At 36.1% G+C, this 25,684-nt stretch overlaps 1 protein-coding gene across 1 annotated transcript in view; it reads left to right on the top strand.

The window, feature by feature from the left end:
- Positions 1-22,911, top strand: part of POT1 (protection of telomeres 1) — a 59,247-nt gene extending 36,336 nt beyond the window's left edge. Inside the window, exons 11-21 of the mRNA XM_057378679.1 lie at positions 1,958-2,113; positions 6,576-6,736; positions 9,412-9,500; positions 10,362-10,406; positions 10,835-10,991; positions 12,275-12,480; positions 13,758-13,893; positions 16,535-16,629; positions 17,696-17,787; positions 19,923-20,028; positions 21,066-22,911. Coding sequence (XP_057234662.1) covers positions 1,958-2,113; positions 6,576-6,736; positions 9,412-9,500; positions 10,362-10,406; positions 10,835-10,991; positions 12,275-12,480; positions 13,758-13,893; positions 16,535-16,629; positions 17,696-17,787; positions 19,923-20,028; positions 21,066-21,178 — 1,356 coding nt within the window. The 3' untranslated portion in view covers positions 21,179-22,911. The remainder of the gene's footprint in view (positions 1-1,957; positions 2,114-6,575; positions 6,737-9,411; positions 9,501-10,361; positions 10,407-10,834; positions 10,992-12,274; positions 12,481-13,757; positions 13,894-16,534; positions 16,630-17,695; positions 17,788-19,922; positions 20,029-21,065) is intronic.
- The last annotated feature ends 2,773 nt before the right edge of the window (positions 22,912-25,684 follow it).

The raw sequence follows: 25,684 nt of genomic DNA, 5'->3' as shown, positions 1-25,684 counted from the left end.
TAAAAGGTTGTCACTAACTTTTCTTTAGCCATGGTCTATTCATGACTAGTAATAAAACAATTCGTTGTTTCTTATTCATAAATAATTAAACTAATGCTGGATTTTAGTCCAGTATTCATTTTTGAAACAAGGACAGTTTGAAACCAGGATGTTTTCGTGTTTCCTGAAGTACTCTTTAACTAGGGAACTTCATCATATTAGGGAACTTATCACATTTGTGCAAGAAAAAAACCAAAACCAACTGCTTTTTAAAGGATTTTTTTTTTCTTGTAAAGAATGTTAACTAGCTTATAAATTCCTCCAAAAGGTGCCCTGGTGCCAGCCCTGTTAGTTCCTCTGGTGAAGGACATTTTAAAACTAAGTTGCCATCCTTTTATCTAAACAGGGAGCATGCAGGTTATTTTAATCCATTTGTCAGATCATCTCTCCAATACAGAATTACCAAAGTGTCCCAAATAAAGCCAGTTGAAAACTTGACAAATTTAAGGTTCTTTACTTCGCCAAACTGGGTAAATTTGTAATACATATGCACTAAATCTGTTTTCAAGCTGACTTGTGRAAAAGATGTGATAATTCAAGCAATAGGCAACCTCTCTTTCAAAGGTGGTTTTAAGTATTTCATGGTGCAGGATCAGAAGATAATAGGCTTTTTTTAATCTTTGGAGCCAATACCAGCTCATTATCTGGGTTCTTCAGAATGCACTCTTATTTGGCAACATTAATTTGATGTCATGGGTCATTTTCACTGTGAACAGTTTTCCCTTTTATCTTTTGCTTTTGGATGCATATTCCGTGAGTTCTTCTTAGTGCATTTATACATGGCTTTGCTGATTCTTAAATCTTTTCTTGTAGGTATGTTGATCCAAAGCAGTTAAGSATAAGGGATGGAAACCCTTTAAAAATTAAGCTTTTGTGTCTTTTTTTCTTGACCTCTGCAGTGCCTAACTCATGGGACAAAGCACCTTGGTATCACAAGCCCTCTGAAAATTRGCTTCTGTTGAACCTATATGCATGAATCCTATGAAAAACAGCATTTCAGAATTATAGTCAAAATGCTTCTAGATTTTTGTTTTACCGTTATTATTTTTATCTTTGAGAGGAGTGTATCTTCAGAATCTCAGGATACCATAGCTTACACAATGGTGTTTGGGTTAAGTAGAAGGATTTTGGTTTTGAGGTATTAAAGCCTGTTGGTAAACTCACCTTTTCACAGTAACTTTGATAGCTGAAATATTTCAGTACTTGGAGTTTATCAAGGATTAGGTTTAAGAAAGCAAGTTTTAGAATCCTTGTTAAGAAATACTTGTTAAATACTGACGTTTTTCTGATACGTTCTAGATAACTAGCAGTGTATACTGATACAGGAAATCATCAGTAATTACATCAATGTATGCTGTGTGCCCAGTCTTCACATACTGTAGCTAGAGGGGTTAAACCCCCCCCATAGCAGGATTAAAATATTGAGCACAGACTGTTCTGCATATGGTGAATTCTAATAGTTGTAACARCTGACCCTAAGATTGTCTCAGCTGGTCAGAGCATGGTGCTAACACCAAGATTGTGGGTTCAACCCCCATGTGAACTATTCACTCAAGAGCTGGACTTGATGGTCCTTTTGGGTCCCATCCGACTCTGAATATTGTGTGATTCTGTGCTGGATAAACAGCTGTGATTTTGCTAGAGCTGATAATTTTCTTTTTTAATTTAAATATTAACAAATTCCAGGTCTTAGCACTTGATTATACTCTCTATAGAGGTTATTTTATGCTCTATAAGGAATACTAATTTAAAAAATCCCATAAGGTCTAACTCAAGTACTTTAAGGACTTTTAGACTGAGACTGCAACAAAGATTTCTGATTGTTAACAATTTTTAATGAAACAATAAAAAAAAAAGTTATTAAAAGTCTGAATCAAAAGTACTCTGAGCAAATTGAAATAGTTCATTTGCTTTGCAGGTCTGGGATGGCACAAAATGTCCCTACCCCACATGGAAGGTACCTGTGGAAGAAAAATACCTGGAAGGAGAAAAACTTCGTCTTTATCATCTGAGAAATCTAACAGTGGACATTCTGGTCTATGATAATCACGTACAACTGGCAGAATCACTTACGGTAATGTGCAGTTTGGTATTTCAAACTCTCTTTTTGTGGCCTATTTTCTGCTTGAAAATCACTTCAGAGAATACATCAGCTCAGTTCTGCTGTAATTAGTTTAGTGTTCCTCTTTATCTTCCACTGTGTTTCCCGCACCTTTTATTTGAATGCAAAAGTCCTTCAACATGTGTTAAACCAGCTCATTACCTGAAAATTGAAAAAAAATCTTCCAATTAAGCAGTTCTTTCCAGACACTGTAATATAATAGATGACACTATGAAAATAATGCACTCAGAAAATGTATTCTATCCTTTAGAATTATTTTTAAATGATAGAATGCAGCATTAAACCTGTAGTGCTGTTAAAKACCCTTAATTCTAAAGTCAATAGAAGATTTTCTGTTCTATAAAATTCTGCAGTTTGCAGTGCAGTCTTCATTTARTAAGTCAGTAATGTTGATTATTCTTAGATAGAGAAAACAACAACATAATTAAACATTTGATCTTCAGCAATACTGCCATCTTGCTTCTGAATGCAGGAACTTGGCAAAAAATATATCTTTCATTTCATGCCTTGCCCTCATTCCTAGGATTATTTTTAAGAAAACATTTACCAAAAAATAAAGTTAAGTGATAACCAGTTTTTATGCTGGGTCTATCAGCAGACTTGAAATCAATTTGATAAATTAATACCCATTCATAAGTAAATTACAGATTTCAAAATAAGTGTAAGAATTTGTGTAAGAATTCGTAACAAACTGTCAGAAGTATTTAATTATTTACAAGTTCTCTTCCAGATTTTTTGTCTGKCTAACTGGTGCAAATAGCTGATGTTCCAGTGAAACAGTACATTTCTAATAGTAAGGGAAACAGTATTTTGATATTGATAAAATATATATTCTTGAGTAGCTAATAACACTCCCATTTTATTATTCTCCCCCTCATCATTTCTTTCATTTTTTTTCTTCCTATTGCTTGCTCTTTCTCATTTCTCCCTATTTGTACCTTGGCTGGATACTGCTCTGTGTAGTATCTCTAATAATTTCAAAGGAAATTGTTAAGAAACCTCCTTTGACCTCTTGTGGGTGTTTTTCTCCTTCTGGCTATGTCCAAAGTTGCAGTCATTTCAGTCATGTAAGCTGTTGAAGTTTCAGGTTAGATGATTTTTGTACACTGCTTTTTAATGGATTGTCCTAGTGGACTTATCAAAGAAGAATAGCTGATTCTATGCTAATAGAATTTCAGAAATACTTAGTAATTTCAGATTACAGCATGTAAAATGAATTCTATTTCACATAATAATATCTGTATATATAATAAATTCAGGGGGAACGCTCCTTAAAATCAAGGACTTTATTAAAGGTTTTTAAATATGAGTGGAAATAATGTCCTATCATAAAAAGGTGTGATTGAAATATGTATAGTATTTTATTGAACTCAGGCTCTTGTAAGCAAAGGTTTTTTTAAAAGTTCATTTATGTAGCAGTWTAGACTGGAGAGTGTTCAGTGTATCCATATGCACCTTCCCAAGTATGATATATTTTACCAGTTTTTGATTTCAGAAACAATAAAAAGTGCACTTTCASTCTTCTCTACTATATTTAGCAGTATCTTAGAATGGCCTTTTAAAATGTAGTTGCTATAGAATTGTGGAATTTGTATATTTGTAGTTGTTTCTCCCACTATTCCTTTGACATGTCAGTTGTATTCTCCCCACTTCTGTCTTTTTACTCATTGGAAGGGGGAAGAAACCTAAAAGACAACAGTCCTGAGTCCTTTAAATTCCTAAATGGATTTAAGTTGGTGTGTCTAACTGCCAAGGATGGTGTCCAAATGCTGTGTATATTCTTTGTCTCATTTGCAGAAAGTTGTGCACCATTTACTCAGTAAAATTAGACTGTTGATGCAATAAAAATGATGACAAAGAAATCTCATTGAATATAATCAACCGTAAAAATAGACATAACCAAGTCACCTTYACTCATTTTTAAGTAATACCTGTAGATAAAGACAGCTTCTTGTCATAAGTGACTTTTTGGGCAAACATGRTTATTTACCTGCCATGATAAATGCTGTTATGAACTCACCAGTGTGAATGCGAGCACAGCCCTATATTATTTGAAATACTCTTGAGAATTTCCCATGCTGAAAAGTTGTTTTAATTAGCTAGTTACAGGGAGCTGCATATATGACTTCTGCATTTCAATTCTCTCTAGCCTCTAAGTGTATTCTTTAAATAGTTGAATTTGAACTAGACTAAAAAAAGGATGTTAGCATGTTTTATATTACTGCAAGAAATGTTTTTATACTCCTTTAATTTCAGTTTTAAATGAACCTCCTCTAAACAAGGTAGGTTACAAACAGAACTGCTGTAAACTCAAGTATGGAGCTGGTTGTGTATTAGATTTTAGTGATGGCTYTGTAAATTATGGTATTTACTTTAAAGTAGATTATAATTTCCACTTAGGTGTATAAAATGCTCCGTCTGCAGGCATTCTGTAAACAACAGAAATACAGTAACATTTTTATCCCTAACATCCACATTTGCTCTCTGCTGTTAACAGTGAGCAAGGCTGCCTCCCAAAGGAATCCATGGAAATGGCATTCTGTCTACCCAGGCATCTCTGGGCTGACTTTCTTTATGGACTTTTCCAGTATTTGGCAATGCTGATTGTTATGCATCTTTTCTTTAGAGTTTTAAGTGACATTAAAAGATATAAAATAATAACATTTCCAGAAAAGGATCTAATAAATGTTTATAGATGAAGGTTATTTTATAAAGATGATAATCTTGCAAACTGAATGTTGCACTAAAACACTTAGTTCAGTTGACTTTTGCATGTATTTCAGTGCACAGGTTTAGAAGGCAGACACAGCATTTTGTATTCTTGACTTCTGAGCTTCCCTCTCCCATATTTAATTTTTTGAATTTATACATAGAGAAAATACTTATTTTTTTTTTATATTCTCTTTTTGAAAAATATAAATTTGTCATTTAAAGTYAACTTTCTGCTACTTAGATGCAAATTACACTTAATGGCAGCTAAGTAGTTTGACATTGTTTTATTTACGTAAGGTTGTTTCATWAGCAGAACTTAGCTGAGCACTTCTAAAAAACTTTCTTCAAAAGCATTTTTCATAGTCATTAGATTAACCTTGTGATATGAGTGTCCTTTGCGTTTTTGAATATTCAACATAATTAAGTAAAATCAGCATTTTAAAATGAAAAAAAAAAAATTTTTTTTGGATAAGCCTCTTAACTGCCATCTAAATGCACAWGCTGTCCTGGTGGTGCTTTGAATGAACAAAATGAGCAGCCTCCTAATGTGCAGATCAATTAAAACTCTGGTAAGAGCTTCATGCCAGAGGCAAAATAGGTGCAGGCTGAAGTGCACTTTTTATGTCCCTGCTGCCTCAATTGGAAAATATGCTGCTTTTTTCATGTGTGATTATTGTTTAAAARCACAGTTTGATACCACCATTATGTAGTCATAGTTTGTTCCTTGATGCAGAGGAGAATTCTAGACACAGGTTGCTGCTCCATCTGCTTTTATGCATATTTACATGTGTTTAAAAGTGTACTATGACATGACCATTCCAATCTAATAGGACTACTTTTTTGGTTTCCAGTAGTTGAAGTGGGACCTGAAGCTGAAATMAGATTTAATAATCTGACTGCTGTAAATTTAATTTTAATTGAACTAACTTTAATTTGTCATTTTTTATCAGGCTATTTAAAAGATACTTAGAATGAATATAAATCCAGGTTGTTGAATGTGTGTAGTTTGCCAGCTATCAGCTGGATCTCAGATTATGTATATTCTCCATGTACCTGAGGAGAAGATCTAACAAAAGTGCCATGGTCTTTCAGTTACTAACACTTTTTGTCTTTTGTCCTGGTGCTAAAAAGTAATTATCTGTAATGTAAGAATAAGATACGATAGAGAAATCTGAGTAAGCATATATGTTTGTATGTGCAGATAAACAGCATTCCATGCACAATGGTGAGCAGGTCAATTGCTAAATGTGATCATATATGGACAAATCACAGGATGTCAATCTGCAGGGCTGTGTAGGGAATATAGAAGGCAAATTGTGCCCTCAGGAAAGGAATGTATTGACTCATTTGGTCAGTCTTTTGAAGTCTGTTTGAGAATTAGATTTACTAAGAAGGCTTATGCTGGTTCTGAATCACCCTTTGCTGCCAGCAGTGTTGTCTGATAAAGCAAAACAAACAGGTCCCTTGGAGAGGTTTCCATATTTGAAAATACTTAAAACCCAGCTGGAAACAACCTTAAGAAGTCTGCTCTAGTTGACTCTGCTTTGGGCACAGGAGTTGAACGAGGTAATAACCAGGGGTCCCTGAGAGTTTCRTGTGTTCTGTGATTCAGTTAAAACAGGGAAGAAGCTTCATGAGGACCAGAATTTTCCATGTAAATAACTAACTTTGTGTTATCAAAGTGKTTTTTTTTCCCTTGCAGATTGGAAGTTTTCTGAGAATTTACGGTATTCATACGAAACAAGCAAGTGCTGTCAGTGAAGATGTCTCACATATACAATTTCATCTTCATGGTGGCACCTGTTACGGTCGAGGAATAGGAGTCTTGCCAGAAAGTAACCCAGATGTTCAGGAACTAAAAGAGTAAGTACTATGTGTAGATCTTTTTTTTTTCTAGATGATTCTTGAAAACTCTGGGCTAATGTAACAGCTGTACCATTATGAATTGTAAATGTATCCAAGAATCAGAAACTCAGGAACAGAGTAAGTCTAGCACTGCTAAGTTGAGGAGTATTTGAATGAATAGGTAAATAAAGACATTTTTTCAAATTTAAGTAGGGATCAAGATTTCTATTTTACAGGATTGTGATAATAAAGTCTGACCATATTAACGTAATTATTCTGTTTTATAACAGCATGTAATCTTTTGAAGACAAAAGCCTTGTTTCAGCAAGTAAATTAAGCATACTTTAAACACATGCATATGTGATACTTGGAAGTGGTGAGATTTGAAGATGATCAAAATGAAGCAGATTATTTGCGTTCTTTACTGAACATGGATAAGGAATCCGAATCATATAGGTTGAAAAAGATCTTCAAGATCTTTTGAGTCCAAGTGTAAACCTTGTCCAAGTTCACCACTAAAACATGTCTCTAAGCACCACATCTACATGACTTTAAAACACCTCTAGGGATGATGACTCCACCACTTGCCTGAGCTCCTTGTTCCAGTGCTTGACAACAGCAAGCCCTCTTTCCATGAAGAAATTTTTCTTAATATCCAATCTAAACCTCCCCAAGCGCAACTTGAAGCCATTTCCTCTCCTTCTGTSATTTGTTGCCAAGGAGAAGAGGCTAATCCGACTTCAAAACTATCTTCTGTCATGTTGTTGTGGAGATAAGTGATAAGGTCCCCCCTGAGCTTTCTCTCCTCCAGGCTAAACAATCCCAGCTCCCTCAGGTGCTCCTCACAGGTCTTGTGCTTCAGCCCCTTCACCAGCTTTATTGCTCTTCTACACTTGCCCCAGCCCCTCAATGTCTTTCTTGTACTGAGGGGCCCAGAACTGAGCACAGGATTTGAGGTGCAGCCTCACCAGTGTTAAGTACAGCAGGACAATCGCTGCCCTGGTCCTGCTGGCCACAGCATTGCTGATCCAGGCCAGGATGCCATTGGCCTTCTTGGCTACCTGGGCACAGCTGGCTCATGTTCAGCCTCTGTCACCACCACCCCCAGGATCTTTTTCCCTGAGCCCTTTTCCAGCCACTCTGTCCCCAGCCTGTAGCGCTGCCTGGGGTTGTTGTGACCCAGCTGCAGGACCCAGCCCTTCACCTTCTGAACCTCCTGCACTTGGCCTTGGCCATCGATCCAGCCTGTSCAGAGCCCTCTGCTGAGCCTTCCTACMCTGCAGCAGATCAACACTCCTGCTCAGTGTGGGGTCATCTGCAAACTGAGGGTGCCCTAGAACACCTCGTCCTGATCATTAGTAGAGAAATTAAACAGAACTGGCTGCAATACTGAGCCCTGGGGAGCACCATTTGTGAGTGGCCACCAGCTGGAGGTAACTCCATTCACCACCACTCTCTGGTCCTAACCATCCAGCCAGTTCTTTACCCAGGAAATATGCACCTGTCCAAGCCATTACAGCCAGTTTCTCCATGAGAATGCTGTGGGAAACAGTGTCAAAGACCTTACTGAGGTCCAGGTAAACTGCATCCACAGCTCTTCCCTCATCCACTAAGTGGGTCATTTYGTCATGAAAGGAGATGAAGTTGGTCAAGCAGGGTGTGTCTCATAAACCCACACTGGCTGAGTCTGATTCCCTGGGTGTTCTTTATGTGCCACATGATGGCACGCAAGATGATCTGCTCCATGACCTTCTCCAGCCCTGAGGTCAGGCTGACAGKCTTGTAGTTCCCTGGGTCACCCTTCTGACCGTTCTTGTAGATGAGCATCTATAGTAATTTTCAGTCCACTGGGATCTCCTCACTTATCCAGGGTTGTTAAATGATGGAAAGTGGCTTCTTGAGCACTTCTGCCRGCACCCTCAGTATCCATGGATGGATCCCATCCAGCCCCATAAACTTGCGTGTGTCTAAGTGGTGTAGCAGGTCACTGACCATTTCCTCTTAGATTTAGGGAGGTTTCATTCTGCTTCCCATCCGTGTCTCCCCACTCAGGGGTCTGGGTTCTCAGACAATAATTGGTCGTACTGTTAAGACTGCGACAAAGAAGGCATGAAGTGCATTGGCCTTTTCCTTATTCTTTTTCATTATATTTCCTCCCCCATCCAATAAAGGATGGAGATTCTCTTTAACCCTCATTTTATTGATGATGTATTTGGAGAAACTATTTTTGTTGTCTCATACAGCCAGATTAAGTTATAGTCAGGTTTTGGCACTTCTAATTTTCCGCCTGCATAAGATTCTTGTAATCCTCCTGAGTGATCTGCTTCTTCTTCCAAAGGTTAGAAACTCCTTTTTCTCCTTAGGAGAGGTTAAGTAACCCAGGTTCATATTTTATTATCAGGGTTTCTGTTTCCAGTAGTACATACTTCTTTTGGCACTATTTTGTGTTTAATGTTCCAGAAGTGATTTGGAAAGTGTCTCRTCTGCATCATTAATGTAATCTCCTGCAACTTCTGGCTCAGTTGAGTTTTATGTCTCTGCTGGAACATTTATGTCTGAACATTACATCTGTGTATTGATAATAAATAGGTTTCATATAAGTGTCTGTATAATCCTATATATATGTGTGTGTGTGTATGAAAATATATGAAAGATTTCTCTAGGTTATAAAATACTTCTTCATTTAATTTTAGGTTCTTAGAATCTGTGGATCTGTTAGGCAGTCAGAGTAATGAAAGCATGTGTTCAATGGAATTAGATGGCCCTTTTGGCAACATTACAGGTAAGAGCAATTGAAAGCTGATTTGCTCTTTCTTCTRATAGATATATAAGGTCACAATTACTGCTTCTCTATTTGTGAAATGTTACTTTGGCATGCAAAGCCTTAGAGAATTCCTTCAGTTTATTAGACTGGAAATTTAMATTACTCTTTCTTTCTCCCAGGACAAGCATTTCATATAACATGGAAAGATACTTTCGTAGGAGATAGTGAATAAATTCTTGAACACAGATGCTGTTCTTAATCATACTACATTAGATCACAAAGCTGAGTTACGTAACTGCCTCCCTCTAAAGGGCGACACTGCAGGGACAGGCACTGAAAACACTGCTAAATAGCTGCCTGTTGAGGAGCCCTTCTTATGCTATTGCATGGAAAATTGTGTCAGTGGCAGAGCTGTAAGGTGCATTTCCATGGAATAGTGGTATGTTATAGATATTTCTACAGAACCCATATTACTCTCTGAATTTTTTTTAGCCTAGGATAAGAATAACTAAAAGGGAATTAAACTCCAAAGTTGGTTGGACATAGCCTGTATCTATGCTTCTAGCTTTTAAAAATCTGTGTTACTCAGCCATTATTACCATAAAAAATAGGACATTTTWAGAGGAGGCAAAAGTCAAGAATAAATAAATGCTTCATGTCCAGTTCATAAGTGAAAATCTAGAATAAAATTTTGCACTTGCTTTTTTGTTGTTGTTGTGGTGKTGTTTTCATTTATTATTAGCATTTTCATTTTCATCTGTTTAGCGTTTGGTTTTGTGTGTGTATCTATCTGTCTTTCTGCCTACCTCTAAAGAGTTTGTGTGTGTCCACAYAGAAAAGAAGGAAGAAAGATAATTAGGAAATTCTTCTTGATTTTAGATCTYGAATTGCACATACAGAGATGCCAGCAGTTATCTGTTACAGGTAGGTAATATTTTGACCCTCAGATGAATTCTAATTTTGCTAAAGAACAAAAGTAGTTTTGAGACATTCTCGTAAAGGTTATTATAGGAAGAACTATTCTAAGATTATAAAAGCACATGTGCTGTACTGGGTTTATTTGTTGTTTAAAGTAATAGAGCATATTTGTGTATTCTACTTTTATTTTTTTTTTTACATGTTACATTTCTCTATCCTGAACTACTCCATGCTYCTGCAGCCTGGTGTGATTTATCTTACAGACCATAATAACAAGTTGTATTGATAAAACTGAGGCTGCAGCTGGGAAGGAAAGAGAAGTTGGAAATATAAGAAAAATGCGTACCTGCAATTGCTTTTACCTGCATTACAATTATCTAGTGGTTGCTAGATATGCAYGGTGCCTTTTTGTCTCTCTGTGTATTGTTTTGCAGTTTTAACAGATCATCAGCATTTGAGTAACACAGACCTGAAAACCATAACAAACAGCACAGCTCCTCAACAATTTCGCATTAGAGCAAAGCTGAGAACTTACAAACCCCAGAAGCTCCATCAGTCTGTTAAACTTTATTGTTCCAAATGCAACTCTTTGTAAGTATTTCACTCAGTGTAAGTAACTAGGAATTGTTCTGAATGGTTTGGGATACCTAGATTTTCAGTGTGTTTTTCACTTTTTTTGTGTAAAATAAACTGAAGGTAAGTGTATGTCATTTTGAGCAAAGATTGGAAAGTCACTGATAATAAGTAGGAATTATTTAAATCATCAGATAAGTTCCCTTTACAGAATCCTTTTTGAATGCTTTCAGGACAATAATTTTTCTTTATTTTCAAATGCAGCAGTGCAGTTTTTTCCATACCATAGTTGTAATGAAGTATCCTAAGTACCTTAAGTGTTTCTTTATTGCATTTTTAAAAAGGRTGTACAGAGATATAATAGTTTCCAAATGAATTAATAAAATACCTTTGACTAAAATGTGTCTTCCAGAATCTTTTCTGGATGCAGAAATACCAGGGAAATTACACAACTTCAGGCCATTACCTCTGGTCCTGTCCCTGGTTACCCAGAGAAGAGATCAGTGTTTGCCCCTGCTCTTCCCCTCCTGAGGAAGCTGTAACTGCAGTGARGTCTCCTCTCAGTCTGCTCCAGGCTGACCAGACCAAGTGACCTCAGCCACTCCTCATACAGCTTCTCCTCAAGGCCCTTCACCATCTTTGTTGCCCTACTTTGGAYATGCTCAGACATCTTTTCCAGGCTAATAGATTCTGTAATATTGGTGTAATTTGGATGGCCTGCATTGTTGCTTCTCTGTGTTTGACAAGTGGAAATGAACGAATGGTGCACTCCAGCAGGACAGGATAGGAATCTGTGGTGCAGAGTTGCAGATTTTCCCTTTACAGTGTTTATGTGGAGGTATTCTGCTTCTGTCCCTTTTTTTCTGTTTTCTCCCTCAATATATGCAAAGTCAAATAGACTAGAACACAGGACTTGCAATTATATAAGCTTATGAGGTCTTTTAAAATCTAATGAAGGGATACACAGTTTGTGGCTCTTTTAAGGCCCAACTGAAATCACATGAAGCTGATATATTTGGTTTTCTGTGGWTTTTCATTTGTGTGGGATGTAGCCACTAGGCTGCCTCTTCTCCTGGGTAAGTTAATGTATAACTTAGCATATTTATTAACATGGGAAGTCATGATATGCTATACCACTCTAAATGTTTAAACTGATGAAATGATGAAGATATTTTTCCTCTATGTACTTTAACTCTCGTGACTTTATTCTAGTATTTATTTGGAGCACTGTCATCCTTGTTAGTAGATTGCTTAAGGAGAAGCTGTTAGAACTTACTTACTCATTTTGGAAATGGTTTTAGGCAAGAAGTTCCAAATAGAGATGATTTTAAATTCATTTTACGTGGCTCTGCTGCTACTGCCCCAAACCCAGAATTACACAACACATTGTGGTATGAATCTGTAGTGTGGACTACGCGAGGCCAGAAGCCAAGGGAAATAGCCATCCATTTTGTGAAGCACGATGAAATGCTTCAATATCCTGAAGACACCTTGCTTATGATAGAAGGTAAGGTAAATTGCCAATATACCACTTCTTACAGCAGTGTCCACTCTGAGTATGTTCAAAGTAAAGATGAGTTGAAGTTGTATTCAGTGTAAGTAGTGATGATCAGAAAGACGTGTTTAAAGAAAACAAAAGCTCAGCTGGAACTGTAAGTTGCTGTTGTGCAGAGGAGAAAGGTGGTCTGTGAAGGGGTTGTAAGATGCTTCTGTCTGTTTTTAAATTATGCCATTATGTTTACTGTTGATTATACTAAAGTTAACATCTGAATTTTTTTTTCTAACTGTCCTTACTGATTTTTGAATTCTGATTTAAATATTAGCTGAGTCTTSTAAACAAGTCTATATTAAGTATTGATGTTGAAAAGTTTTGAAAAGCTTCTGGTAATACAAGCCTCCAATTAACTTTGTCAGCCTCTGGATGTCAGTGTTGTTTCAGATTAATAGAGCTTCTCTCAGTGTGAGTTTTTTAGTTTGGTGTGGTTTTTATCAGATTTCCTCAGTGAAGTGAAATAGCCAYTGACCTGTAAACATAGCAGTTTCACAGTAATACTATTGAGGAATTTGTAATATAATAAAAATAATGAATAATTKCATATAGTACCATTCAGAGCTTAAAATAAAGTCTTCAATTGTGCTCAAGTTGTAATGTGAATAAGCAAGTGTAAATCACGTGGTCTTTTGTGTGACGGTCAATGGCAGAACCCCTTCTGTTTTCTGCTTTCCTTTATAATGGATTAGTTCTGATAGCTGCTTTATTTTTGTCTTGTTTCAAGCTGATTTCAATCTAATCTTTTCTTTCTGAAAAAAATTTATTTTTCCTCCATTTTCCTAAAACAACTGATCAATACAACTTGGTAAATCTATTTTCAGATATTAAAATGTCAGCAAGTATGTCTGTATGTGGATATGTACCTATGAAAAGTGGGTTTGGTTGCTTTGATTTTTTTTTTCCTAAGAAAATGGCTAGTAACATCATAGGAGTAATTATATGAAAGTGATGTTAACTAAATACAACTTCTTGGTTACAGTGTTAGCTATCAGGAAGATATTAAGGCATCCTCTTTGATGAATGTCAATCTTTGTTTCTTAGTTAAGTCTGTTGTTAATTGGAAGTATTGGGCTGGTTTGTTTTTTTTTTGGTTTTTAATATTGGATATTTTTTTGGTTTTTAATATTGGATATCAGTTATTATTGAAGACTCTGAAATCAGCTGAGAAATACAAGTTGTTCAATTTATTTCTGACTACTGTTTAAGAAACTATATTTTTTTGTTTTTAATAGGTGGAACACTCAAAGAAATCTGGAAGCTTACAAAAAGATTTAAGTGTGTTATTCYTGTGAGATCCACTGAAGATGATCTTGAATTATTAGATCTTTCAGCTCCTTTTCTTCTACAAGGGAAAATAAAATATTATGGGTAAGTTAAAAGTATTTGTTGATATTTCAGTCATTGCAGTAATAGATAGCATTTTCTTCAGTAATTCAGACTGCAGAGCTCAAGGGGTAATTTTCCCAAAGATTCTTTGATGTAAAATACATAGCAGGTCCCACAGTGCTGACATCAGGGATGAAATGCTGTRTCATTTGATACCTTGTATCAAAGGACTCACTGCAGTTTGGCTCTTGATCTGCAAATCTTAAGCCCTTAAATTACACAGCACTCCAGGTTCAGTCTTGTCTGCGGCGCATGGGTAGGGCAGCATGGGTATAGRGGTGAAACACACATGCAGTGTGGAGTACCAAAATACCTCTTTTAGYCCAGATCTTCCATTTTCTAGGCTCACTTAGACTAAGGTCAAAACATATTGCTTTAAAAATTGTATGCTGAGGGGTTTTACATATATAGATATATGTATGTAGGCAACAGATAATATTCAAATAGAGATCCAGAAAATAATCTCAGGATGTCAGTCTGCTTGTAAAGCTTGGGAAAGCTTGAGGTCTGGAAGAGGTAAGGAATTTTAGACTGCCTTTCCTTACCATTWGTAATTTATTGGTATCCACCACACTGCAAAGTTCGTTACTTATTTATGGATGTCATTCACTGTAGAGACGACTTCAACAGGTTTCTGAATTCCACAATTCTACAGCTGTGGAATAGAGTATCTCTATATCTGTGATATCTGTGATSTGCCATGCAGCACCATGTTCCTGCTCAATGAGAGCTGTCAGCAGTGTGTTCTCCCAGTAGTGCCCAGCAGTTACTGAGCTCAGAAGTACCAGTCTCCTTCATGCAAGTGACTGAGTGCTCTCTCTCAGTGGTTCAGACAGAGCACAGAGCAGTGGTGCACTATGCAAGGTCTGCAGGCAGTAATAAAATTTCTGTGCAGAAATATTCCATGTTTCATGTGAACCCTAAAGTTTCCCATAGGGGCCATCCATAAAATGAATACAAGTAATTGTTTCTCTTTGTCATTTATAGTTTTGACCTTTGCAGATATTGCAGTCTACAGCTTTTTTTAAATAAAAGCAGTATGTGGGTACTCCTGCTGGGACAGGATCTTTACCAATACAAAGTATTTCCCTTTGCACTTTCATAATCCATATATTTCCCCAGCTACACACAACTCACCTTCAGACATTGTTCTCTCTTCAAAGGGTTGGATTGTAAAATTAAATGCTTTATAAGATATTCTGTGATTGCTTATAGGATATTTAGGAAGGAACCTCACAAGGATGCTGACATTTCAGAGCCGTGTTTCATGCACATTTTTATCAGGGGCATATACCTAGCAAGTGTGGAAAAGATTTTGTATGGTAGAATGAATTATATGTGTGTACATATGCATGTATATTCATCTGTATATAAAAAACAGACACACTGCATATAATAAAGCAAAACTTACAATTAAGTTAATTGGCATTTGAGTGTGTTTTTTAAAGGAAAAAAAGTGGCTTAGCTGAGCTTGACTTTATATCACTAAGCAGAAGTTTCATTGATTTTTTTGACATGCCTTGTATATAATTCTAAAAGATGATAAATGTTTATTTCAAGTTCTAWCTGTAATAGACTAATACAGAAGCTTAATTTGGAACAAATACTTTTGCTCTGTAATCTCATTCCTTGAGGCAAATGGGAGCAACTTTGAAAACAGTTCTTCAATATTTTTGCACACTTGCAGCATTAGCTTACTATGTCACATGTGAAATCTATAATAATTGGTGTAAATACATGAGAAAAAAATATATTGTTTTAACAACTCTTAGTTAATATTCTCAACATAGGCAAAGCCAAATTTCTCCTGTAACTCTGTAGTGGGTTTAGAGCGTGCTACAAGTTCATTCTTGCTTGTACAAAGTGAGAAGTAGTGGCATATGAATATATGTATCAATGTATGTTTAGCAGTGTAGTGATCTTAGAATCATAGAATGGTTTGAATTGAGAGGGACCTTTCCTGATCATCAATCCAACCCCGTGCCTTGGGCAGGGACACCTTCCACTGCAGCAAYTTGYTCAGCTCTATACAGTCTGGTCTTGAACACTTCCAGGTATAGGGTATCYACAATGTTTCTGGACAACCTGTTCCAGTGCCTTAAATCCTTCTTTGTAAAGTATTTCTTCCTTCTTCACAATCTAAATTTGCCYTCTCCCAGTTTAAAACTGTTGCTCTTTGTTCTTCACTGCAGACTTTKTTCTTCACTATAGGTTAAAAGTCTCTCTCTGTCTTTCTTGTAAGCTGCTTTTAGTTGTGGAAATGCCACAACTGGGGCTTCCTGGAGCCCTCTGTTTTCCAGGCTGAACAGCCCCAACTCTCTCAGCCTTGATGTGCAGTTTTACTTGTATCTGTTCACTGAAGTGGTCTTCTCCAGATTTGTTTCTCCTCAGGGATAGTTGAAAAATAGCATAAAGGATTTTGTTGTGCTCTAAGCSAGACTGTCTGGTAAAAGTTATTTCAAGCAGCACTAGAAATACTTCTACACTTACACCCACTTCCAAATACTTCTTACACACTTCCACTGTGTAAGAAAATCAGAATTTTGTTTTTTTCTGTGCAGAACACTTCTAGTACAAATAAGTCAGTGTTTGGTTAGTCTCAATACCTTGTTTTCAATGCCAGGTGCAAGCAGTGTTCAACTCCAAAGCCTATGAGGTGTCTAAGTTCCATGGCAGCAGAAGAGCAACCGTCATGGGAACCAGCTGAAATAGCACAAGGTCAGCTGACATGGCATTGTCCTGAAATACTTCTGTGTCTTGTTTTGGAACTCTTTTTATGGAATAGTTTGATTTGCAGTTCTGAGTTGCAGTTTTGCAGAGAAAGCATGTAATTATGGTCATGTTGATGCTGTAAAATTCATTCACCTTTTAAGAGTTTAAGTAACTTATTTACATTTGGAACTACTGCAGTATGAATTATAGGATTTTATATGTTGATTGGTTTCTTCTACCATAGGTATCTGTAATAACACTTGCCATATTACAGACGTCATGAATTTTTAGTTGTAGATGTTACTTTTAAACTGTGTACATACTTGTAGTCCTAGAAATCAGTCTTGCTTTTCCTTTTGAAGATACTGTTTTTTTTTCAGACCTGAACTAAAGAGTCTTATTTAATGACTCATATAAGTTAGACTTTTTTTTTTTTATAAACCTTMTGTTAAGCATGTTCTGGAGAGTCTGCAAGAAATAATATTCAAATGAAGGGAATTTGAACACAATTTTGTGTGTTCCTTGTGTTACTATATGCAGTCAACATGTTAAAATGCTGAAAATGGAGTTAAAAAACTTTACAACACATTTAGGAAAAAGAATATTTGCATGTTTATCAATTCATGTTCTGATGTATTAAGCTGTAATAGCTAGCAGCAAATAAGTTTGGTAAACACTTTCTAAAATAAGAAAACTATTGGAGCAATACAATAAAGATCTCCTTTAATCTTGCATGGATAAAGGAACAGGGTAGGAGGGTCCACTAATGTAGGATCTAAGGTTTAAGCAAATATTAGGTCTTTGTTTACRAGCATGAGAATAAGTAGTTAAAATCATAATGTGTTTTTATAGGCTCATCTATTAAAGTGTTTCTAGGAAAATTGCAATGTGGTCTTAAAAGATAAATAACATTTTGCTGTTCAGAGCCTCTGTGTTTTGGTCTGTTAATTTATACTTTCAATGACAGTATTCAAAGTCAGTTACTTTTAAAGGGGGGATATTGTCAGCTCGAGTTCTTACAGTTTGTCTTGCATATCCTCTCAGAGAAACATAATTTTTTTCTTTTCTTCAGTTTTAGGTATTGAACTTCTTCAGTATGTTGTTATTATGAAGTTTACACTGGTTGATGAAACAGGATCACTAAATGCATACATTTTTGATTATGTGAGTAAACCTAGATAAAGGTAGATTATGTGAGTTTGTATTTTAATTTGCTTTTAAAATAGCAAGTGTTTGTACACAAATACTCATTCTATGTTACCTGCAGTGTTTTGTGGGAATGATCACAATGCTGTTAGGTTGTTAATACTTCACAGAGTATCGAATGTTAAAGCATAAAGAACTGAAGCTTGAGAATAGATTATTTGGTATTGCCATAAACTTTTATACATTCCTATGGCTGGATTTCTCTTTTATTTGCAATGGTAAATTATGCAGCCTGAATGCTGTGGGACTGATGGGAGTGTTTCAGGATTTATGCAGGTAACTTCTGCATTAGTTTAAAATCTCATTACCTTATTTTTAAATTCTCAACAGAATATATMCATTCAGTAATTCTTGATTTTCTTGTTTCACATGACCCTGACGTAAGGAGGCCTTTCATCCCTAGGCAGAACTGAGCTGTATGTGTACAGATATTTATCTTCATTTCAAAAGCAGTTATTCACTACTTTATTAACTTTAGAATGAACCTATCTTCAGTTTTCTCTGAAGCAACTTTAGAGCAATCCTGCTAGCTGAGACGCTGAAGAATGGATGGTTTTCCTGTCACTGCAATGTGGGTGTGACAAAACAGGATGCAAAAAGACTTTAGTGGGATTTTTTTTCTGCATATCTGTGCTGTTTAATGTGTATATAATCTGCACATTTTCCACCATTATATTAAATGACTTTGAATGGGACTTTGAAGAGAATATTCTTCCTTGTTTTAATTTTAAGAATGTRAGTAAAAATAATGCTGGGAAAAAAGTATTTTTTCTTAAAATACGTGACATTTTTACAGAAAAGGAAATCAAAGACTACAATCCCATTTCAGACAATTATCTTTTCCTTTCACTGTCCTTTTTTTCTTTTTATATCAAGAAGCTAAACTGCAAAAGGAAGGTGAGAGAAAAGATTTAAACCATCTCATGATGAAGAAGTCGAAGYATTTTTACTTCAGGGTAGCTCGCTTTCTTACCAGATACTGCTCAGTACTAAAGTTTAACTGCAGGAAAATACCCACAATTTCTTCTGAAATGACAGCTGCTTGAATTCCTGCTGGTGGTACTTCAAAGACAAGCCAATAGTTTCCAAGCCTAAACTCCAGTCCTTCTCTATCACCTGAGAAGGAACTGAGCTGCTTTGAAGTGCAGCTTTACCCCCTAGCTTCCAGTGCACTTCCATGGGAGCACAGTTCTTTTCTTTCCTCCCCTCCTTATATGAAGAATCAGTGGAGGAAAAAAATGAAAAAGTGTTATAGTCAGAAYTGGAAGAGAGAGAGAGTTATCTGTGTCAATTTTGCTGCTGGATTATCTGCTAGCTTCCGATCATTGCCATKAAACATGTCATACAAAAACTGTACAGAGGCAGATTATTCTGTATTTGTATCTTCTAACCAAAGTGAGAAATTACTACCAAAAATTTTAACTCACTCTGAGAAGTTATGAGGAGCTTCTAGAGATACAAAATAAGGTAACAACTTGGAAAGAATAAACTTGGAAAGAATAAACTTGGAAAGAATAAACTTGCAGTTTTTTCAGTTGTGCGTACAGTATGTGGTTTAAATATACACAGAAAACATTTATTTAACATTTTAATAATGTTAATGTAATAATGTTTAATTTATTGTATTCTGTCTTGATTCAGAATTTTACCCCACAGCCTTTTTCCATAGTTKCTAAAATGGTCAGAAATGAAACTCACACTAAGGGAGTTCCTCAGATATAAAGCCAGGTTGCAGTGCCCCTTCTTTTCAAGTGATTTTGTTCCTCTCAAGATGTGGGGGACTGTTGAGGGTGACTGACCATCCTCTCTGGCCATAACATTGTCTGGTTATGGAGGTTCATGAAGGATATCTACTGTTATGTATAGAGACCTACATGTGTATTTTCTGGGTGGCTGTAGTCCCTAAATACTCAGGGGTACTGAAAAACAGACCTTTTTTTTCAGACAGTTTGCTTTTTTTCTGTATCTTTTAAATAATACTATYCTTCCGTTGTGTTACCTAATTTTAAGTTCCTAGAAGAGCATTCAGTCRAGGTTCCRGCTAATGATTGCTTACACTTCCTTCAACCAACCCCTCATGTTTTCTCTTTCAGGAGAGGTTTTTCCAAGTTCCTGCCTCTGAAGTCTTAACCAACCAGTTTCTTCAGGAAAAGATGCAGATGACCATGAATTCACTCTGTCCTCCAGGAAGAAGATTAGGTCAGYTTGCTGTTATTTTAAAAGGGGGGTGGGAAGAGAAGTGAAGTGGTCTTTCAATCTCCATTGCAAATGCGAGGTGTTAGAATTCAACTTATGCACGAGCAAAACTCAAAACAGAGAAATTCTGGAGTCTGAAAGCAGAGTTCCAATTAATGTATTCTGATAACAAGCTTTTAATATTAGGTCTCCCTTTGAGAAAGAAAAGGAATGGTTCAGTAAATCCTCATGTAGCATGCAGTGATGTGTGAGGACAGTCATGCCTGTGCAGGCACTAACATGCCATCTGTATTCATATGGAAGTTAACCAGAACACCCTTGTACTGAGTGTCACAGCATGTTAGGGAAAACTGAACGGAAATTCAGCGTATCTGGCACATGCTTTGGGTGATACCCTGCTTTWGATTGCACATGCTGATTTAGAGAATCCCTTGCCGTGGGAAATACCCATGGAAATTGAGCAAATGCTTAATCCAAATCTATTTACAGTGATTTTTGTGCGTTGTAGCAGAAAGTAGCTCTGCCTAAACTACACATGTCCAAGGTAGCTGAATGTGTGACACAGCTCTGACCTCCAGGGTGTACWCCAAGTGCATTGCTGTCAGTGACCACTGCAATCACCCTGGAGTCTTTGCCATACTTWGAAAAGGTTGCCCTGGAATAAAGATTGGAAAGGATTTTCTCTTTGAGACCAGTGAAATTGTGTCATAGAGAGACGTGGAGATKAATTTTTATTACTGGAACATCTTTATGTGTATGTATTTTATACTGTGGCACAGCTACTGGGTCCAAGTGTTCAGTGGASTGCTGGTGCAGGGAGCACTCCACAAAGTCTTAGAAGACTGTCACAGAACACCATTTCAGATGTTGTGAGAAACTTTAAAGATACTAATTGGAATTCCAAAGTTAGCRATTAGTTTTTCTTATTATTAATTATTGTATACATTTAGATATCCTAGTTAGGATCCTGCTCAAGTTATACTTGCCTCCTATAAAAGTTTGAAATTGATACTGAAGAATAATTTGTGGTTTTTTGATAGGTGACTTGCCATGGCTGGAATGCTTCATCAGGTCCTATAATGTCAGAAATTCAACGAAAAATCAAGTTTATTACCAAATTTTTGACACTACAATTGCTGAAGATGTTGTATAGTCATGTGTTGCTGATTGTAAGTAATCAGTAAGAATCAATTTTTGTGGGGGTATCAGAGACTGTATTAAAAAAAACAACTTTGTTCCTTTCTTAGGAATTCAACCTGTATGTATGAACTTTTAGTTTGTGTGTGAATGTGAATTATACTTTGATATATTTGCTATYTTCCTGGCATACAACTTTGTGTTCTGAGGGCAAGTGGAGCTTTTCACTGGAAACTGCTTGGGTTGGGTTGATGGAAGCAATCTACTATCCATCTATCCTTCAAAAAGGCRGTGATGAGGGTACCCTAAACTGGTGAACTTGACTCAGAAAAATGTCTGGATGATGCTGTGTGTTTATTTGGATAGTAAATTATATCAGCAGAGGTAGGGAAAAGAAGCTCTTCAGTAAACTCAGACTATTTTGTGCAAGCTAATATTACTGTTCTCAGACAGTTTTACAGGGAGGTTGGTTTTTAGAAGCTTTTTTGKACTGATTATGTACATTTAGACAGAACTCCTGTTAGTAATACTCAGGTAACTGCTGCATGTACCATCACTGTAGATTCTGATGGCATTGTGAACATTTCCATGTAATGATTATCACTAAAATTAAAGTCAAGCCATGAAAGTAAGGGAGTGTAAAATTATAAAATGAATATTGACATTTGGTAGATGGTAATGATTCTTGGGTGGACCTGCTGGGTACCAGAGTTGTTATAGTGCTTATTAGCTGGGTCTGTGTTTTCAAAGGCTCTCTGAATGGATCTGGCTCCATCAGATTACACTGCCTTGATCTGCCTTTTCTGTCTTACATAATCAGATTGGGTGGCTAAATTTAGAGATACAGAACTGATCTGGTGCTATCATGGACTAAAAATTCTTCTGGTCTAGAAAATTACTTGGCGGTTTTACTTTGCATGCAGAAGTTTTCAGGACATGTTTCTCTAAGGATAATTAATGTAGAAATCCATGTCAAATCAAATGCTTTCCATCAGAGCAAAATTACATAGTATTTACAGCAGCTGTTTTTAAAGAAGTTCAGARGCAAGATGGAATATTTGTCAGTAGATTATTATTTTGATAATAGATGACATTTGATATTTTTTTCATTTTTCAGGGTTGTTTAGTAGATTATGCAATTTGTCATTTAAAATTGCATCAAATATCCTCTGTTATTTTTTGTATTGTAAAAAATTATACTGGGTTTATATGTCATAAGCCAGGATATTGTTCTTTATTGATTAATGTATAGGGACGGCCAATATTAACAATGATGAATTTCCTTTAAAAATTCTGAAAAATCAAACAACTTTGAAATGGAACCAGCAGTTTATCAAAGAGTCTGCTAATTATGACAGTTATCTTGAATATTTGCATAAATACCTCAACAAGAAATAGACATAACAAATGAATATTATATAATTCTAGACACTGGCCATATCCAAATGTTTTCACAAATTAGAGGTGAAGTTGAAGGCGATCTTTTTCCTTTTTTTGTATAGAGTGTATGAAAATATGAATTTTTATTTTTAGGTTTTTTGGTCAACTTTGAAAGATATTGCTATTGTACATTTTTTCCAAATAAATCTTTGTGAAATAATAAATGGGAAGAGTTTGTTAACTTCAGTGTAAAATCAATAAATTTCACCACATGCCTTGTCTGAGATCCCTGCCTAAAACTCTACATATGCATCACATTATTTTTTCACTATTGAATATCGTATTAAAATTTTTAATAAAGATTTCTCCAAATAATGAGGGGTTTTTTTGTATTTGACTTTTAGTTCCTATTTCATAACTGAGAATTTTGTCATCTGTAGCCCTCATGCAACATAATGCTCCAAGTGAATATGTAGTTCTTTGGATTGAAAGGTATATGTTTAATTCTCTTTCTAAATATAGTRCATAGAAACAAATTAATAATTACATATTTTTTCATACTAAATATCACTGTATAGAAAAAATTGCTGGATAGACATTTTAAAGTGGGTCTCATTGGTATCCTTTGTCTGGAGCAGTGGCAGTAACTGAGGTGGGACTTGGACCTGAGTCACCTGTCCTGGTCAGTGCAGAGAGCTGTGAGTGTGTGACTGAAGAGTGAAAATCATGAGATTATTGTGTCCTGAATGGCAGCTTCGACAGGCTCTGGTTTTTGAAMGATGAGCATCTCAGGCAGCAATGACTTCTAGCCATTACTTGCAATTTCTTTTAATTACCAAAAAAGTCTTATATCCTTAGGTGTGTGATTTTAGTTTCTAAAACATTAATAAAAGTTCAAATGTCTGATCTAATAGTTTTTAAAGTTACTGAAATATATATTCAAAGACAGCCAGAATTTGAACCARTAAGAAATCAGGTGAACATTAAGATACAGTGAAAACTCCAGGTATGTCTTGCTGGTTTCACATCTTCTTTCTCCCTCCACATACATTCCAGCATACAGGAAAACTGGATCAAAACATCACCTTCTTACTGGAAATGGAAAATATGCGTGGAGTGTGAAATATATGACATGCAGCAACATCATAAGGGGGAAAGAGTATCTGAATACAAAAATGGAACTATGAGGGAAAATAATAGAACTATAAAAGACCAATAAAGGAACATGAACCCATTCCCTGCTCTAATTACATGGAYAAGTGCAGGAAAAGGAATAAAATTGTAATTAAAAAGTATTTTCAGGGAAAAAAGAAAACAAAATAGATTTGGAATAGTATTTTTATGGGTCCGTGTGTGATTTGGCTCCTTGAAGTCTGTGTTTTAAGATTGGAAGTCTTTTCCAAATTCCGTTGAATTTAATCTCTTGGTTATGTCATGCTCTTGAAACTGCAGTTGGAAAGACTGAATTGAAATGCAGAAAAGAGGCATTTCTGGTAGGTGACCTGCTATTCAGTAGTGATTGAACTTTCTCATCAGCTTTTGCAGTTATGGGATCCAGAGATTTACAGACAAGGCTTTGAAATGCTTATCTTAATACTAATCCTTTGGCTACTGAGCAGCGGGAAGTGGGATTGTAAGRAGGACCGTAGAGCCCACGGGATACGAGCTGAGGTTTGCAACAGAAGGAAGAGAGTTTATTGTCTTAACACGGATGAGTGCTAAGCTTTTCAATACCACAGTGTTTCAGAGCACGAGAATTTGTGCACTTTTTTTGGCCAAAGCCATTGCAATAAGATGTGAAACTGGCAGGAACAGATACTACTGTTAGGGGCAARGCCAAATATTTAAATGATGTTATGAAAAAATTAGGCACATTTATACATTCAAGTTCTTCAGGTGGGACCAGTACAAAAAATTGTACCAAGTGGAGGAGAGAAAAAGAATCYAAATAAGAATTTACTTCAAGTATTATTCAAAGTGTACAGTGAATGYTAAGAATTGGAAACAAAAAATCAGCATAAGATGGAGACAAAAGAAAAGAACAATTCCGGAGGATAGTAATAAAWGCAAGAAGTGATAGTAGTCTTCATGGCACAGTTTGCTGCAGTTCCTGTCCACAGCACTTCCTACACATGAGACTCCCAGTAAGAACTATAGTTTGGCAAAACATTAATCTCATGACAGATTGCCAGATCCAAAGTGCTTGAAAAATGTAGAGCAGRCTCATGCTATTATTAATGAATTCATATTTGTGGTAAAGGTATGGGTGAACTTCACCGTAGAACAATGTGCTGCAGTGTGTTTTTCCTTGTTTTCTGCTGCAACTCTGATACATGCCCACAGAGGTATCTCCATAAAACTGCTGCCTTGTTACCATTTGTCTGCATAAACAGAGCAAACTGAAAGTCTACGTTTATTAGATGCTTGTTTTAATTTGATTTTTTTACAAGTAAACTAGGAGGAAATATGCTGAATATGGAAATATGTGTCAGCAGGGAAAAAAGTACTTTTTCAATATCAAATGTTCTATKACACAAAGCTTTAAGCAGAAATTTRTTCTGTACCTTCTSGTGTRTGTGTGCAGCCTGTGGACTGACACTGCTAAAACAATACAGTTTTGTACAAGCCACGCCTTTAGCATTGAGTCCATATTCAGCTGTAATTTCAAAGGCCAGCTATCAGATAGCTTAAAATTATGGAGGTGTTACTTCACTGAAAGGAATTCTCTACATGAAATCAGTTTATTAATACTGCTTGAATTTTTTGGTTAAAAGAGCAGCAACACTGAAACAAATCTGCTGCTGGAATACATTTAATTACAGATTTTATTTCTTTCTTCTTCAGTCCACAAATGAGCCCTTAACTCAAAGCACCTCTGAAGCAATGTCTGAAGTGACAAATATGTTCAGTGACTGACAGGGTGTGTATTGACCAAAGGGGCTCTTTATTGTTTTTAACGGGGCTGGGGCTTGCACCACCCAGCTGTCTTAAATGCTGTCATTGGTCTTAATGCTGTCTTAAATGCATGTTCATTTGGTACTCCATCTTGAAGGATACACTTTTCCTGACATACTGTGCTAAAGGGATGAAATCCCATTAATAAAAATAAAAACTTTGGAGTGATTGTGTTTGATAAAAGCCC

The sequence above is a fragment of the Malurus melanocephalus genome, unplaced genomic scaffold (genome assembly GCF_030028575.1).
Source record: "Malurus melanocephalus ecotype Western Australia unplaced genomic scaffold, MMel_1.1 scaffold_11, whole genome shotgun sequence".
NCBI classification, from domain to species: domain Eukaryota; kingdom Metazoa; phylum Chordata; class Aves; order Passeriformes; family Maluridae; genus Malurus; species Malurus melanocephalus.
The sequence above is the reverse complement of the archived record's forward strand: the minus strand, read 5'-3'. Positions and strand labels throughout refer to the sequence as shown.